The following is a 15861-nucleotide window of genomic DNA, read 5'->3' as shown; positions in this document are numbered from 1 at the left end:
AAGAAATTGGATTTTTGATCAAACCTTGATCAACATATTAATACTTATGTCATGTTTCTTTATGTGGACAGACTAGCTAAATGTAAGATATATTTATCATTGTCAATCATTGGAATAGTCCAAATTGGAAAGGCAATGCCTTAGTGAAACAGACGGAAAAACAAAACGGCCTTCAGCTTGGGGCATTTAATACCACAAGACCATACATGCCAACAGTCCCTTTATGGTCGGGACAGTCCCGGTTTCCTAGCAAATGCCTCGCGTCCCGATGCATATGAAGAAAGTCCCGATATTTACACATAGAAAAACATGTATTTATTCTGCACAGTAGAGTTGGTGAAAACCTCACTCTTCGTGCGGCTGACATATCTGCGGATCATTAACTTATACAAAGGTAAGAACGCTTCATTGTGTCTATGTTTATAACCCCCCCCCCGCCCAACTCCAGGAGACGAGCGTTCCTCTGAACAGTTTCCAAATGTTGGCAAGTATGCAAGGTGGGCATTACCAAACAGTAAAGACCTCTTCTTTGGGTTAAATTGTTTAATTAGTCATGTATTACTTAAACAGCCAGATAAACAAGCGACACAACCTGTGTCTACTTCAAACATCATTTCTCCCGTTTGAACACCTGATGGAGCTTTTTAAATCTCTTGTGGCTACATTTATGTGCCTCATTGTCAGTCTAGAGAACTATGCATGACAGCCACGTTTAAAGAAAATTCATCACTTGTGCTTCAGTTACCAATATGATTGCAAATGAGTGTTTTGCAGAAGATACAATTTAACAACTTTAAGACGTTGACATGTTATCAGTTTGTTCACAGCACCAGCACCCAATGCAATTTTAAGTCTATCATTTATGATGTCTTTCTCGTTTTCGAAGAACCAACATTTTCCGCATCATAGAATCATTTAAAGAGTAATAGTTTGGTATGTCATGTTAAGTATGAATAATATTGATCTCAACAATGTTATCAAAACTGGAGCACACTTTTATACCCTTCAGTCACTGCATGTATAATCGTATAGCTGTGCTATACTTTATAATGCATATATGTCCTGGAAGGGTAACTTTGTACTAACAGTTCACATAGAAGATCATAATCATTTTACTTTTCAGCATAGCAGTTTTCATTTCCATAACTCTCCGTGATGGCATTCTCGATAAAACCAGCATATATTACTTTTAGTTTTCAAACCTGAACTGTTAAAGGCCCGCATAAAAAAAAAAAAATGAAAATGAAACTATTGAAGGTATGCAAATATTTCCAATACAACTCTAAGTGCAATACACCAATACAACCAAAAGAGGGCGCCAAATGTCATAATATTTCTGGGCCAAGTTAGTATAATGAAGTTTTAAGAATGTTTTAGTAGACGCATGATATGTATTAGTAATATTACTGCATACTTTATACTTACAAGATATGCAGTATACTAGTGCCAGCATTGAAAAGAAAAGAACCACCTCGATTTTCTATTGAGACTTGTATGCTACCCCTTCAGAGTTTGTTTAGTGCAATATGTTGTTTGTGGGTTTGTACAAAGCATGAAACAAACTCCATATGTTATTGAAATATAAATAAATAAATAAGCACATTATAGTCCACGTGTGCTTTCTCTACCCTATATTTGCACAGAAATTCAACCATCTTACTTCATATGTACTTGTACATGGTAACATCAATTACTAACTTGTTTCCAAATAACAGTAAAAGAATTACCCAACAATTGAATTGTTACACTGTATTTACTAGGGGTCAGTATTAACAACTTATACCCTGCTTGAATAGGTCAGGGATGGACTTTATTGGAGAATTGTATTGCACGTGGCTACCCTAGATAAAAAATATCAGTGATTTACATTGCTTTACTTACAAGCTCAAGTGTTTTGTGAATGATCTCTGATACACATGTGCTGTTCAAATGACAGTTTTTCTTGGGGTTTTCTGGAAAAAGATAAAGAATAGCATTTTTTTTTTTTATCGACAGCTTTTTTCAACAAATACAGAATACGTATCAGAAACAATCTTTTGAAATGCACATCAGAACAATAAGCATATTGTAGATAATACTGTTTTTAGAAAACATGACATGCCCTCTCGCCTGTCTTCTACCCTCTCTCCTAAGTCTGTCCCTACTAATTTTCAATTGACTAGGTTGAGGTTTCACCTGTGGCAAAAGTTAGTATTCCATATCAATCATCATTACTTGTAATCTAAATTGTTTTCCCTGTCAGTGTGAGATACGGTTCAATTATCATTTTCAGTAATTTCCACCTTTTAGTTGCAATAGTCATGGCGTGCCCAATTCACAAAGCTTTAACTTGACTTTTGTTGTTGTTTTTTTTTGTTTGTTTGTTTTTTTTTATATCCATGAAACCGTCCAAGGCTACATTTGAAAAGTCAAGTCTAGATGCGCTCAAACTGATCAAAACATTCTTTAAATAATTCATGAGTTAAAGGTCTGTGAATAGGGCCCAGGGCGTGCAAGTGTGGTCACTGCTGCAGCATTTATCTTGGGGAAACTCACTGCTGTGATATTCACCATGTGAGTGGTGTGAGGTGCAGCTTTGTGTTTGATATGCTTTCTCTATGTTTGAAGACATTCTGCTTCAGTACTGTCGCTGTGGCATTTATTATGATATTGCTTTGATCCCATGGTCTTGTTACAACACCTGCTAATACTGTATATCATATCAAGACCTGATAATATCAGGTCTATCACAATTTCTAGCCTCTGTTCCAGGAATTTATACAAGGCAGTTAAGCTGGGGATTCAGTGGGCAGTATGTATTATATGGTGCTTGATTAACATTGTTCAAGAGTAGAGACAGCCCCAGTTTTTTTCTTTCCCAGTGAGATGTTACTTCCCTCTGAGTATAAATTCAATTTTTCCAGTCAACCAACAGCACTCATGCTGGCATCAACATCCCTCCATCTCCCCTTTTGTGCCTTTACAGCTGCCCCTAGCTTATTTATATATGTAGGGTGCACCAGGAAGGAGGTCATATAACGTATCATTATACTGTTGTTCTTTCCATGTATTATCAGATCTGTTTATAAAATCAGGTTTTGTCAATCTCCAAAACAATAATTAATAACACAGCTAGTCATGTGTCATAAATCATTGTACAATCAATATTAGACAATGATTTATAATGTTGTTTAACACTCCTGGTTTAATTCAGGGTAGATGGCTTATCAATATGTAATTCATAAACTTACCAGTTCTCTTGGTTTTCAAAATGTAAATATCGTACTTTCAGTTCCAGGCAAAATAACTTCAGGTTATTCTTATTTATTTATTTAGTTAATTATTTAGTTAGTTATTTAGTTGTTACCAATGGTTTTTACCCTGGTTTGCTCCCCAATTTGGAATGCTCAATTATTATTTTTATCCCAGTTCACCGCTGCAACCATCCGGCGACCCTCTGAAACGTGTTCCTGCCAATCTGTCATTTTTTGCACTGCGGATCCACAGTGAAGCCACCAGTCCTATAGTGCCGGAGGACAACACAGATCTGAATGGCTCCACTGCAGACCCATTGGTGTTCGGTGAACCGTGGATTCCCCTGCTGACCTAAGCCCTCCCTACCCGGGTGACGCTCAGCTAATCGTGCGCCGCTCCCTAGGAACCTCATGGTCAGCAACGACATAGTCTGTGATCTCCAGGCTATAGGGCACATCCTGCAATCCACGTGGAGCGCCTTTACTGGATGCGCCACTCTGGCCCCAGGTTATTTTTTAAAGCAATACTGTTATCTCCCAACTGAGATTTTAGCTCATCTGAATATTACTTATACATTAGAATACATTAGAACTTTACATTAGAATAACTGTATACTCTAAAAATGTCACACCAAATGTGAAAATGGATGGTTGTGTGAATCCTTGTGGGATGACAAATACATGGAGCATGGATGCTGATGGATGCATTTGTAATTGACTGCATTCCAGGTCCATTCTGGCATGTACTCTCATTACAGGGAAATTCAAAAAGGCAATTATTAAAAAAGGACATTTGGGAGTCTAAACCTCCATTTTCTAATTAATGGTAGTTGACCGTAACTGATACAGGGAGATTCCTAATTTCAAGCAAATTTGTGCCAGATGGCATTGCTCTCAGATTAAAGATAGCTCACTTGGAGAACATTGTATCACACTCTATAACCTACGTAAAACATGAATTTTATTAGCAACAGAGCAGTCTATGGTGATGCATGAATAGCATGCCATGTATGTAGGTCAATGTCAATTTATTTTAATAAAGGATAACTGTAATGAAAAATGTAGTGCAACTGCCTGTCTAACTAAGATTGGATTTTAATTATGGCACCCTGACACTTTTAGTCGTATTAAGTAAGAACCAAATAACAAACCAACCAACAACTGTGACGAAGGTGTTTGTTGGAATGTTGTGTAGTGTTATCATTAGATTACTGCACACACTTAATAGCAATTTTATTATTTAGAAGGCTGCTATAAGGATAGCAGAGCCATCATTAAAATTGAATAACTGAGTAAGGTATCCCTTATTCAGGAATGATTAGCAAAGGTTTTCAGGTATGCTTGCAGATCTTTGGGGTGTTATTTCAATTCACATTATTAAATTGTATCCTCTTCATCATACAGTGAAATTCAACAACACAAATGTTTTTATTTTCTTCTCAACTAACCTGTACACATAGTACCGTCTGTAGGGTGAAAGAATAACTTCCCTGTGGATGGTAGGTAGCCTTTTTTACAAGAGCAGTCAAATGATCCCTTTGTGTTGTAGCACTCTGCAAAGACTCCACAGCGACTGGACGTCGCACATTCATCAATATCTGCAAGGAGAAATGCACAAACATTATATGTTACAGTATTTTTCACATCAGTAATCAGTTTATGGAGGTTATTAAAAACATTTTCCACAAACAATTTCATTCTAGAATTCAATTTAAACTATTGCACCACTATCCTCCGCTTTTTTTAATTTTTTTTTTTTTTTTTAAATCTATTTAAAGTACAACATAACAAAAACCATGATAATTTAATCCTGGCAGTTTTGTTGTTTTGTACTGGCGCAATTAACCACCCAAACATACATTCAAAAACAAATGTGTGACCTAATTGCGTTTCTAAATACTAACTCTATGTAGCGATGTCAATACTTTAATTAAAACTCACTAAGAGAATTCCTATTTTGTATTTACAGGACACTTGTGGGTGGCTGTGTTTAAAGCAAACACATACTGAGGCAAAGAAATGCTTAACCAAAATTGATCACATTTTATTTTAAGGGAAACCTTTTTAGTTTATTAACTACTAAGATGCTAGCTTACTACCATGTAAACACATGTTTGTGTAAATTGCCAGTTAACATGTAGCAACCTATTTACAAGTACATTTTGGTTGTTTGTCTAATAGCAGAAGATTGTATCAGTGATTATATTACTGTTAGTGCTAATAGGATGTAAGAACATGGATTTTAAGACCTTAGCTAGCACTTGCGTTGAGTCATATTTCAACTTTCTTAATCAATACAAGCTAAGATTAAAGTGTGTACAAAATCTGAATCAGAACTTGTGATTAATGTATGAAGAAACTTTTTGAAAGCATGTTTATATTAATATTTTTATCGATTTATTTAATTAGAATTGCTAATTGTGTGTATCTGCTGCCAAAGTTGCCTTCAATATAATAATAATAATAATAATAATAATAATAATAATAATAATAATAATAATAATAATAAAAGGTTTAATTACCACGACATTGGGTGCCATCATTAGGTAAAAAGTCTTCCCTCCCAGTTGATGAGTAACCTGACATGCATGTACAGTAATAACTCCCAACAGTGTTTGTGCAGTTTGCCAACTCTCCACAGAACTGGGTTGCATTTGTGCATTCATCATCATCTGTTGATACAATAATAACCAGTATGTAAAGTAAATTTGCATTTTTTTTTTTTTTTTTTTACTTAACCAAAAAAGTTATGAAGATTCTAATAAGTGTGGTTCAGAGGGGAAGGAGCAGACAATCCTACCCTTCCAATCTTCAATCAGCTTGCTATTTAAACCCCTAGTCAATAACCCTATTTTTTCTTTTTCATTTACACCATTGCATCTCCCTTGGTGGGCAGGGGAAGCTCTCTTTGTCTCCTTGAAGGCGGCTATGAGCTAGACAGAGGGGGACGGCAGGCAAGATCCATATGAACCACTCACACATAAATCGCACCTGACATTGCTCTTGTCCAGTGAATATGCTCAATAATGACTAACAGTATGAAACCTTGGAATATTAGAGAAATTGCATTGATACTGTGTATTGAAATATTATTTTCACATAAAATAACAGACTACAGTTTAAGAAATTATTTTCCTGATAGTACCTGAGCTTTGCTAAAACTGTGAAGTAAAATACTGGGCTTTTGGTTAAATAATTATTTTTCATAAAGAACAAAACAAATGACCTTAAGACGGTAAGTCTTCTCACGCTTTGAATCAATTCTTAAGAGAATCGAGTTTAGAAAAGGAGTGTTTCATGGGAACAAATAACAGTTTTTTAAAACAGATGCAGACATGTATCAAAAACAGTAACACAACTATTTAAAGTTGAAATTGGAAAATGTCCACAGATGACTGAGAAACAAAATAGAATACGTGAAGTGATTCCATGGGGATCTCCTTTGTGTAGTTTTCCTCTTTTAAAACACTCTTCAGAAACTTTGAAACAACTTTCGTCTTTTCAACATTAACACTAGGCATGTCTCTTCCAGGGGCCGATTTGATCGAAGGCAGCGTGTGTGTTCTAAGATGCTGAGAACGTTGTGCATTTCCATTTTGCGGTTTCTTTTATGCAGCATCAAATCAAAAAATACCTGAACATTAGAGTGACACAAAATAGTAGCAAGGTATATTTCTGTTACTTTTTTAAAAACATGGATTATGTGCTATATAACCAAATGGTCCATATTGCCTGGGTTTTATTATCTATCTATCTATCTATCTATCTATCTATCTATCTATATATATATATATATATATATATATATATATATATATATATATAAAGATGTTCACTTTTTTAAAAGCTCGTAGACGTTTTAAAAGCAGACCCAGAGACAGGAAATGAAGGTTTAAGGCACATTCGTGCCGTTTTATTATTTACAGAAAATACAAGTTTGAAATCAGAAATGACAACAAACCCTAGCTGACTAAACTCCTTTTTACAGCGCTGACTGATATCAGATGGCTAAGCCGTTTACGGGCTACACAAAACAATTCTACACACCAACAAAAAATGGTTTTCACACCTTTACCAAACTTTTTTTTTTAGCCTCTCTAGCCTCTAGCCTTCAGACTGGACCCTTATACAGAACAGCATACCGCCTGCTACTGAAACCTATGCCAGCTAGTGCAGTATTTCTAGTTTCCCTGAATCCATAACCCCTTGCCAATATGCAGTTAAAGCTAATAAACGATAAACGATAATATAGTACCACAGGAAACGTGAAGTAATTGTATTTTTTTCCCCCTTGGCTTAAAACACAGGAAGATCATTTTGAGATTGAATGTATGGAATGTCATGCAGGTGACAAGGTAAGAACATTTGACAAATAACTTTTTTTTTTTTTTTTTTTAGCATTTTCTTTTTAGCATTTTTTTATTTGGCTCAAAGTAGAACTTTCCAAATGATAAATCAATGCAAAAGCCAACTGCCAGCAGATTCCCCCTGTGGTTCTTAAATCTGAAATATCCTCAGCTGCTCTGCTTGCCAGAGCTTGGTATGTTTAAACTGGAGATTTCACAGAGGATTCATTCCATATGTTAACTGTATTCCCTTTTCCAAAGTACAGCTGTGAAAACATCACAGTGCCTATATATCAATCCGCAACACTGGCAACCCCCACACATGTATAATAACTTGACGCCAATCTCCTCTTATGAATATCTTTAACCAAACACACCTACGTAATGTCCTGAGACATAGCCCTTCTGAACAAATAGAGATAGATTCTCATTGCAGTGCGACCTAAACTGGGAAAGATTTCAATTTTGCTGAATTTCACAAACTGAAAAATCTCCTTTTAGGGGAGGTTTTTTATTTGAATTTGAACCATGCTGTTTAAGAACGTACCATCATACTGTATAGCACATGACATTGTAGTTATAATGCTTTAAATTACACACCCATCCAGAAGAGAAAAAAACAAGACACCATGAAGAAAAATCTTGCTGAATCTAGGTTACTTAAAACTGGTTTCACAGGCCCTTTAGTACTGGTTTTGGACATTAGCACTAATAGGGATTGAGCATCAATTAAGGTATGTAAACTAAAATAAAATAATTAACTGTGTCAGTTTTTTTTTTTTTTTTTTTTTTTTTTTAATACAAATAATCTTTTTAATGTATATTGGGCATTACTAAATTGCCAAGAGTTTATTTTTTCCTATGAATGAAATACCTCCAACATACATAATTTGCACTATTAGTGAGAGGTGATGAATTAATGACTGAGTTTGTTGAGTTGGCTTCCAATAGGCACTTGGCTAGGACTAGGTTTTCTACTTGTTCTGTTTTTTTTCTTTTTCTTTTTTCTTCTGCCATTATAAGCATTATAAAGTTGTTTTTCTAGCTGATGAGAAGCATAATCATTTTTTTTGCCTCCAACAGGTGTTAAATAAGGGCCCATTATTTGCAAAAGGTACAAAGCTATACAGAAGTTATAATACAAATCCCTGAATCAAGTTGCATTAGCAAAGTCTACCATGAACAAAACAATCCCCATTACAGTTTCAGATATACTGAACTGACCACTTCAAATTTCCAGATCATTAGAGAGGAAATGTATTTTTGCACATTTAATAGACCTTTGCTGTCAATTTTATATGTGAAGCATTATACAGGTTTTCATGGTGTCTACTATATTGATTGTATTTAATTTAGTTATATTAATATTAATAATGTAGGATTTTTTTACCATGTACCTTTTTATAAATCTGTTTGATTTGAAAGTCATAAATAATTCCAAAAGAATCTCACGGGTCTACTTTTGGCAACTCATGAACATTAAGTGTATGTAATGAGTAATGCACCTCATTAATTCATGTTGTCATGTGAGGTGTTGTTTCGTTTAAGTTCTAAATGTCATGATAATGGAGCTTTATTTTCTGCATATAATTTCCATAATGTCTATATTAGAATAAATGAAAATATATATACACACACACACACACACACACACACACACACACACACAATTGTGTGACTTAACTTTTGAGCTACATAAATTATATACCTACATGAATAGTACAGATGCGTCTAAAGTTTACTATGGGTTTTAAAGAAACACATATACATTTTTATGACTGTCTTTTCAACACTAGCTGAAGGTGTGATGAGAATGATATAAAACATTGGAATGCATTACACTTTAAAACAATTTGTGGAAACTCCACCAAGAATAGTGTTTAGACAAACTCGTAATTTTCCACCTGCACATCCGAGCCGTGGGGCTCCAGGCTCCAGGCCCTCACGGCTCGGGTGGTTTTCCACTAGCGAGATACCCTATCCAAGCTGACCCGTACCGTGAAACTCCAGCCTTGCAACATATCTGAATCTGATTCAGGGCCAAAGCAGGCTGTGGGCAGGGTTATTGCATTTCGTTATCACGCTCAAGCGTCATTCCAAGAAAAAGTGACAACCCCCAGGACCACAACCGGTAAATGTTTTCCTAACACCTTAACTTTACGCTACGGGACAGATAACAACACACATTTGACTAAAATACTAAATAAAATAACTTCCTCTCTATAATGCACATATAGTGAAGCAAAAATGTAACTGTAAGTGAATTAACCATGCATAAAGCACCATGTAATCATCTCTATATTAAAAAAAAAAAAAAAAAAAAAAAAAAACAGGTCACATTCTCACTCCTGGATCATTTTAATTAGCAGTTTTTAAACTATAAATTGCTTGGCAGTCGGGAGTTCAGTTTTTGACTTCTTGATTGGTACTAACATGTAACTCCTGAGCGAATTTGATGTGATATCGTGACGAAGGCACATTTGTGCCAAAACCGGTAGATCGCTATGTCTTTTTAGAAACAATTAAAAAAATAAATGATTTAATATTAATATTTAGTGTGCGCCATAAATTTTCTTTGCATATGCAAGAAATTGGATGTGTGTGTGTGTGTGTGTGTGTGTGTGTGTGTGTATATATATATATATATATATATATATATATATATATATATATATATATATATATATATATACAATTTTGTTATTAAAACAATTTTATGAAAAATGTTAAAAACATAATTAACGACTTTTAAAGGTTTTTTTATTGCTGAATTCTGTTGTCTTGATATTTTTTTTTCAGTATCAGAATTTTGCTGGACATTATCTGTGATTGTAGAATTGCAGTTGCTGTTTTAAGTACTTCCTTATTTCAAAGACGTCACTCGGTGACCTTTTAACTCCGTCTACTCTTTATATCATTACTATATATTAGCATGTGCACCCAGCTGTGTTAAAATGTGTCCGAATATATCCTTTAGTAGCATGCATTGCATCACAAACTACACCAGTCATAAATATAAGTAACACACGATGTAACAGGGTTATTGTACTTTATGCATTTTTGTTCCTATCAGCAAAAAATTATGTTCATGAATAAACGCACAATAAAACTATTTCTATTACCAGTACCTTAAAACAGCTTTTTTTTTATAAATAGGTGCCACAGCCTATTTACATTTGTGTCGCACTTTGTACACTTTCTTTATCTGTTTTCTGACACACATTTTTTAAGAGTCAACTTACCTGATTGTAAATGCAGCCCCTGTAATGCAGCCCCTGATATAAACTGCCGACTTTATTGTCCAGTGTCTGCTTGATTGCCATATACCAGGATGCAGAAATACAACAAAGATTACACACTAGTTAGCTGTTTCTTTCCTTTCAATAAGTCTATCGAATCATTTTCCACTTCTAACTTTTTTCCAATAAGCCTTTATTATTAATCCGGCAAAGCTAAATGTTTTTTAGTTATTTATATTATGGAAGAGCAACAAACTATAACATATGATATAAAATCATATTACACTGTACAACAAGTGTTGAGAGTTCTGGTGTTGAATAACTTTTTAATAATCTACGAGGTCTCCTTATATGGAAACACCTTAGACGGAAAGTAAGTACAAATTGGGTTGCCGTCTGGTGGGTGCGAATGCTCCAGAGTGAATATACATTTTGGAATCTGCTTTCATTCATTTTAACCCAACGGCAGACCCAACAAAGCATATCGTTCCAAAGAGGCCCCATTACCAAGCAGCTGCAGAGCTTGATCTAAAATATGTCATTCTGCAAATTGAGCTGTGTAATTTAGGTTTAAACAAACGTTCCATACATTGTACTTGTTATATAAACAAAATGCTCAATGAACATTCATGGAGTAATGTATTTGAGAATGGTTGTAGAGAGCACTCTAAAGTACTTTGTGAACGGGTCATATATATATATATATATATATATATATATATATATATATATATATATATATATATATATATATATATAATTGCTGTGTCGCAATTTCTAATCGCTCTATATTGAATCCTAAGCTTCAAGCATGTGGTCATTTAGACAATAACACCTAGATTGTTCAGCTTCCATGTTCTCAGGCACAACAACAGCTTCCTTCCTTCAAATGATTACAATTTTGATTAGCAGAAAAGTTCAAGGTAAGATAATAACAAGGTTTCCAAACACGCTGGGCTGTCTTTAACCCCTACTGGGCAAAACGTCAGATGTTTTTTCCCTGGGTCAATTCTAAATAAAATCAACTTCCTTATCAGCCTTCAGCACACAAACGTCCTGCTTCTTTTGAACCACCAAATGGAATCTGTAAAACTGATGTAGCTGATTGTCACCTATTTGAAAATACAGAACTCCTAATCCAGGGCTATCTTGAGATTTTTATTTAACATAAAAAACTTGCTGCAAGTTGAATGTGATTTTTTCCATTTGGCTTTTTGTTAAAAAGTTTTTAGTTGTAATTAGTTGTTAAATCATAATTCCTAGCTGTATTACACAGACTCTAACATTTAAGATTTTGGATCTCTTAGCAGATGCAGCTGTCAGTTCAAAAACATCAGTCTTTTCCCTTAAAGTATAAAAGTTCTATAGGGGTCTGGAGAAAAAGCTCACATCCCTCAATTCTTTGTTTAATCCTTTCCAATCAATAAGAAACATCAGTGCATTTGATCACAGGCAGATCACAGCATGCTTATTAAATACCCTTGTGAGAAACCCTAGTGAGGAAAAATCAATGTACTGTAACTATAGCACAAACAAAGAAACCACCAGGCAACTGAACATCTTTGTGCAAAATACAAGTAAAAGCATGGCAAACAATAAAATGACTGTGTCATTTTAAACTTTCAAATAACCTAATACGAATCATTGTCGTTAATCAACACACCTTCAATTACTACCAGCAGTCACGCGTGGTAAACGTTTGTTTGAAAACCTCTTGTGGAGCACTTTCTGTTTCCTTGACACTGAGTATGGGGAGAACCATGTTTCTTATTTTAACTCAGAAACAGTTTCTCCGTTTCTAAAATGAATGACAGAAACACATTAATAGAGCTAAGGTGGAGAAAGCTTGAAGTCTAGTGTTCTAGCTGCACTGCTGGCTTACCACAGGGATTCAGGTTCAATGATGTAGACTTTGCTTCCTATTGAAGAAGGTCAAGGTACCAGATCAAGAGAGCATGATATGTTAGTTTTTAATACAATGTATGCTATACTCTACAGCTATGGCGAAATGTTTTGCATCATCTAGAATTTAAGATTGAGACATAATTTAAAAAAAATAAAATAAAAAAAACAACTAGATGAACATATTTTAGATCTTTTATTTTACATCATGTAATCAAAGAAACTGTAAAATAATAATAGCAAAAGTATCGGAAGCCATAATAGTAGTACAATGTTTCATGTTAGACTTCAAAATGTTTCACATTTTTCCATTTGTTTTTCGTAAAATATGGAAAACTACAAAGTTAATGCAATATTATTCAGCAGGTTTCATTCAAATTAGATGGAATTCTATAGGGTGATGCAATTTAGCCATATATGTAGGTCCCACCAGTCTCAAAACTGCCATTCATGACTTATAAATAAAGACTAATTGACATTGAGGATAATGAAATGCATTTTTTTTTATATAAAAAAAAAAAAAACCTGTAACTATTATATTTTTAGGCAACCAACATTTTTTTAAATAGAATTGCAGTTATTTTTTTCTGTGAAACAGGATAATATGTGCTGGTTCATTTACAAGAAGTGCAATAACAGCCTATTAGCTTTCAAACCACTAGGGTGTTATGTTCAGGTGAGAAGTAGAAACTGAGGTAAAGAAAGTTCCTCGCAGGTCACTTCCCCATCAGAAATTTAAAAAGCTAGTTTATTTAATCAGTACATAATCAGCTGTTCTTATTAAAAGGTATCACATTTGCTAAAAACTGACATAAAAGTTAGTTTTTTAACATATGTTGCTTTGCTGTGGTTGACCATATGTAACAGAGATATCCTATGGCTTTGGTTCACGACACTTTGGTATATACTTGCACACCCCAAACTGATTTAGTTTATGATATGTTTTATGCAGGATGAGGTTTTTACTTAAAAATAATATATTAATAAGTGTCCCTATGGATATAATGACCCCACAGCAGAGGGTTAATGCTATTACTTTCTTTGTTTTTTCAATAAATGGAAGACAAACACGTTTATGATTATTTGTTGCAGAGGCAAATAACTGACAGTTTACCATGCAGAAAAAATGAAAGGCAATACCATAGTACTTTAAGTATGTCAAGGCTAAAGTGATTTTAGATGGTTATCATTGCAGATCCATAGACCAAATCAACACATCAAACTGGAGAATGACCCTACAATGAACTAATTTTACTGTAGGAAATGTCACTGTCTATATTATTCCTGTTGGATATACCACTTACTAAAGTATTAACAGAATGATCAATTACTGGATGTTTTTGGCTTTTGTAAAGCTCAGCTGAATTGTATTTCAATTGTATTGAATATCTATGTCTAATAATACAAATGCTTATTGTAAATGTAAACCCAAGCAATGTATTTAAAATGATGTGTTCTTACCTTTGCAAACTGTTCTCCCATTACCTGTAAATCCATTTTTGCAGAAACAGCCATCAGATCCATTAATTGTTTTACAAGTTGCATTTGTATGGCAAGTATCACAGATGTTGGAAAATCTGCAAGGGTCCAGCAAACTGGACATCCATGCTGGTTAAAAACAAATGCATATATTAATATGTAAAGATGCATCAGATACTTAAAGTAACCGACACTATTATTAGTAAATATGTAATGTATTTTGCAGGTACTGGTTACGAACGTGTGAAACAAAGTATCAGTTTATGTGGTCAGAAAGAGATAAATAGACTGAGTAATGATATTGAAAAGCTTACTTACCCACTAAAACTGCTAGTTTCATTGAGGACTTCAGTAAAGACTCCATTCTTGGGACAGAAAAGGATAACTTTTAGCAGAAATGCTCTGCTGGGTGACGTAGTCCACTTCCTCAAAGCATTTTCCTGTTTCTTAGTTCCTAACCCTTCCATATCCTGCCTTTAATCATCTTTTTACAAATATCAAACTGCAGGACACATCACCCCCTCAGATGCAGCCAGTCAAACAGTTGTTGATGCAGTTATATAACCATTCTATACATTTCAGCAAAGTTGGTCACTGATCAATACTGGACAGAGATGGAAGTTTGCTGGTAATCAATGTTTGTTCAACAGAATCAAATCTGTCTGAAGAACATGTTGGTTCCAAAGTATATGTTCTGAAGTGAATCGATTATTTTCTGCACTCTTAATTGAATTGCTGTAAAGCCTGTGAACCTATACATTGTCCTTTGTTCCTATCTGTTCCTTCAGCTCACCAGATGTTGCTGGTATTTTCAGCAGAGAAACACATGCCTCGAAGACAATGGCCTGCTCACTGATGTTGATCTTAACCTACAGTGTGATACATGGTTAATTTTAGTCATATGCTTGTTTTGTTGAATGCTAGGCGTTTTTGCCTGTCATCAGCGCTCAGTCATTAAGAAAATCATTCAATAACTCCATTGTGGTGATGAAAACAACTTCCACAGACTGTGCTTTGCAACCTTTCCAATGAAATACACATGTGACTATACTCTGTACTGGCACCTAGCTGAAATAAATATCTACAGTAAAGACAACGGAAGTCACCAGTGAGTGAGTGTATCTTCCAGTTTTCCTTCTCACAGGACAGTGTGCTCATTGGGGGGAGTTTCGACGTACAAAAAGTCTGCATGTTTTCAGATGTCATGTCTTTTATAAGTGAGATGATGTTCAGTCTAAGGGAAAAGGTAGCTTCTGAATTCATCCAAAGTCTATTGTTCAGTAACTCAAAAAGGTACCAAGGTCAGACAAACACATAGATATCAACATTCTAAAAAGTGTGACTTTTCCTTTTTTTTTTTTTTGTTTACAGTCAAATCCTCAGTAAATTTGATATAGTACAATTGAATATTGCAGGGATTATATAATCAATAAGTCACAAAAGTTTTCTCCTGGCATATTACTTGACTTAGTCATTAATTTCTAGTTTTAAGATAAAACTAGAAATACAACTGACATATCCACCCACACCAGTGGATCAAGATAGTGATTGGTATGACTGTAGTGTAGTGGCTGTGTCAGCTCCAGAAGATAAAATACTGACATTTTCAGATACTGGTTTGCTTCCATAACTGTGCAACATTTAATTAAATTACATACTTTA

General features: G+C 34.6%; 1 protein-coding gene across 1 annotated transcript in view; it reads right to left on the bottom strand.

The window, feature by feature from the left end:
- The window catches only part of LOC121330899 (adhesion G protein-coupled receptor L4-like), a 29485-nt gene extending 14443 nt beyond the window's left edge, over nt 1–15042 (bottom strand). Inside the window, exons 1-5 of the mRNA XM_041277835.1 lie at nt 14518–15042; nt 14182–14328; nt 5756–5905; nt 4682–4831; nt 1882–1952 (exon numbers count right to left, since the gene is read on the bottom strand). Coding sequence (XP_041133769.1) covers nt 1882–1952; nt 4682–4831; nt 5756–5905; nt 14182–14328; nt 14518–14563 — 564 coding nt within the window. The 5' untranslated portion in view covers nt 14564–15042. The remainder of the gene's footprint in view (nt 1–1881; nt 1953–4681; nt 4832–5755; nt 5906–14181; nt 14329–14517) is intronic.
- Between the last annotated feature and the right edge of the window lie 819 nt (nt 15043–15861).

Source organism: Polyodon spathula, chromosome 18 (genome assembly GCF_017654505.1).
Source record: "Polyodon spathula isolate WHYD16114869_AA chromosome 18, ASM1765450v1, whole genome shotgun sequence".
In the NCBI taxonomy this organism is placed as follows: domain Eukaryota; kingdom Metazoa; phylum Chordata; class Actinopteri; order Acipenseriformes; family Polyodontidae; genus Polyodon; species Polyodon spathula.
The sequence above is the reverse complement of the archived record's forward strand: the minus strand, read 5'-3'. Positions and strand labels throughout refer to the sequence as shown.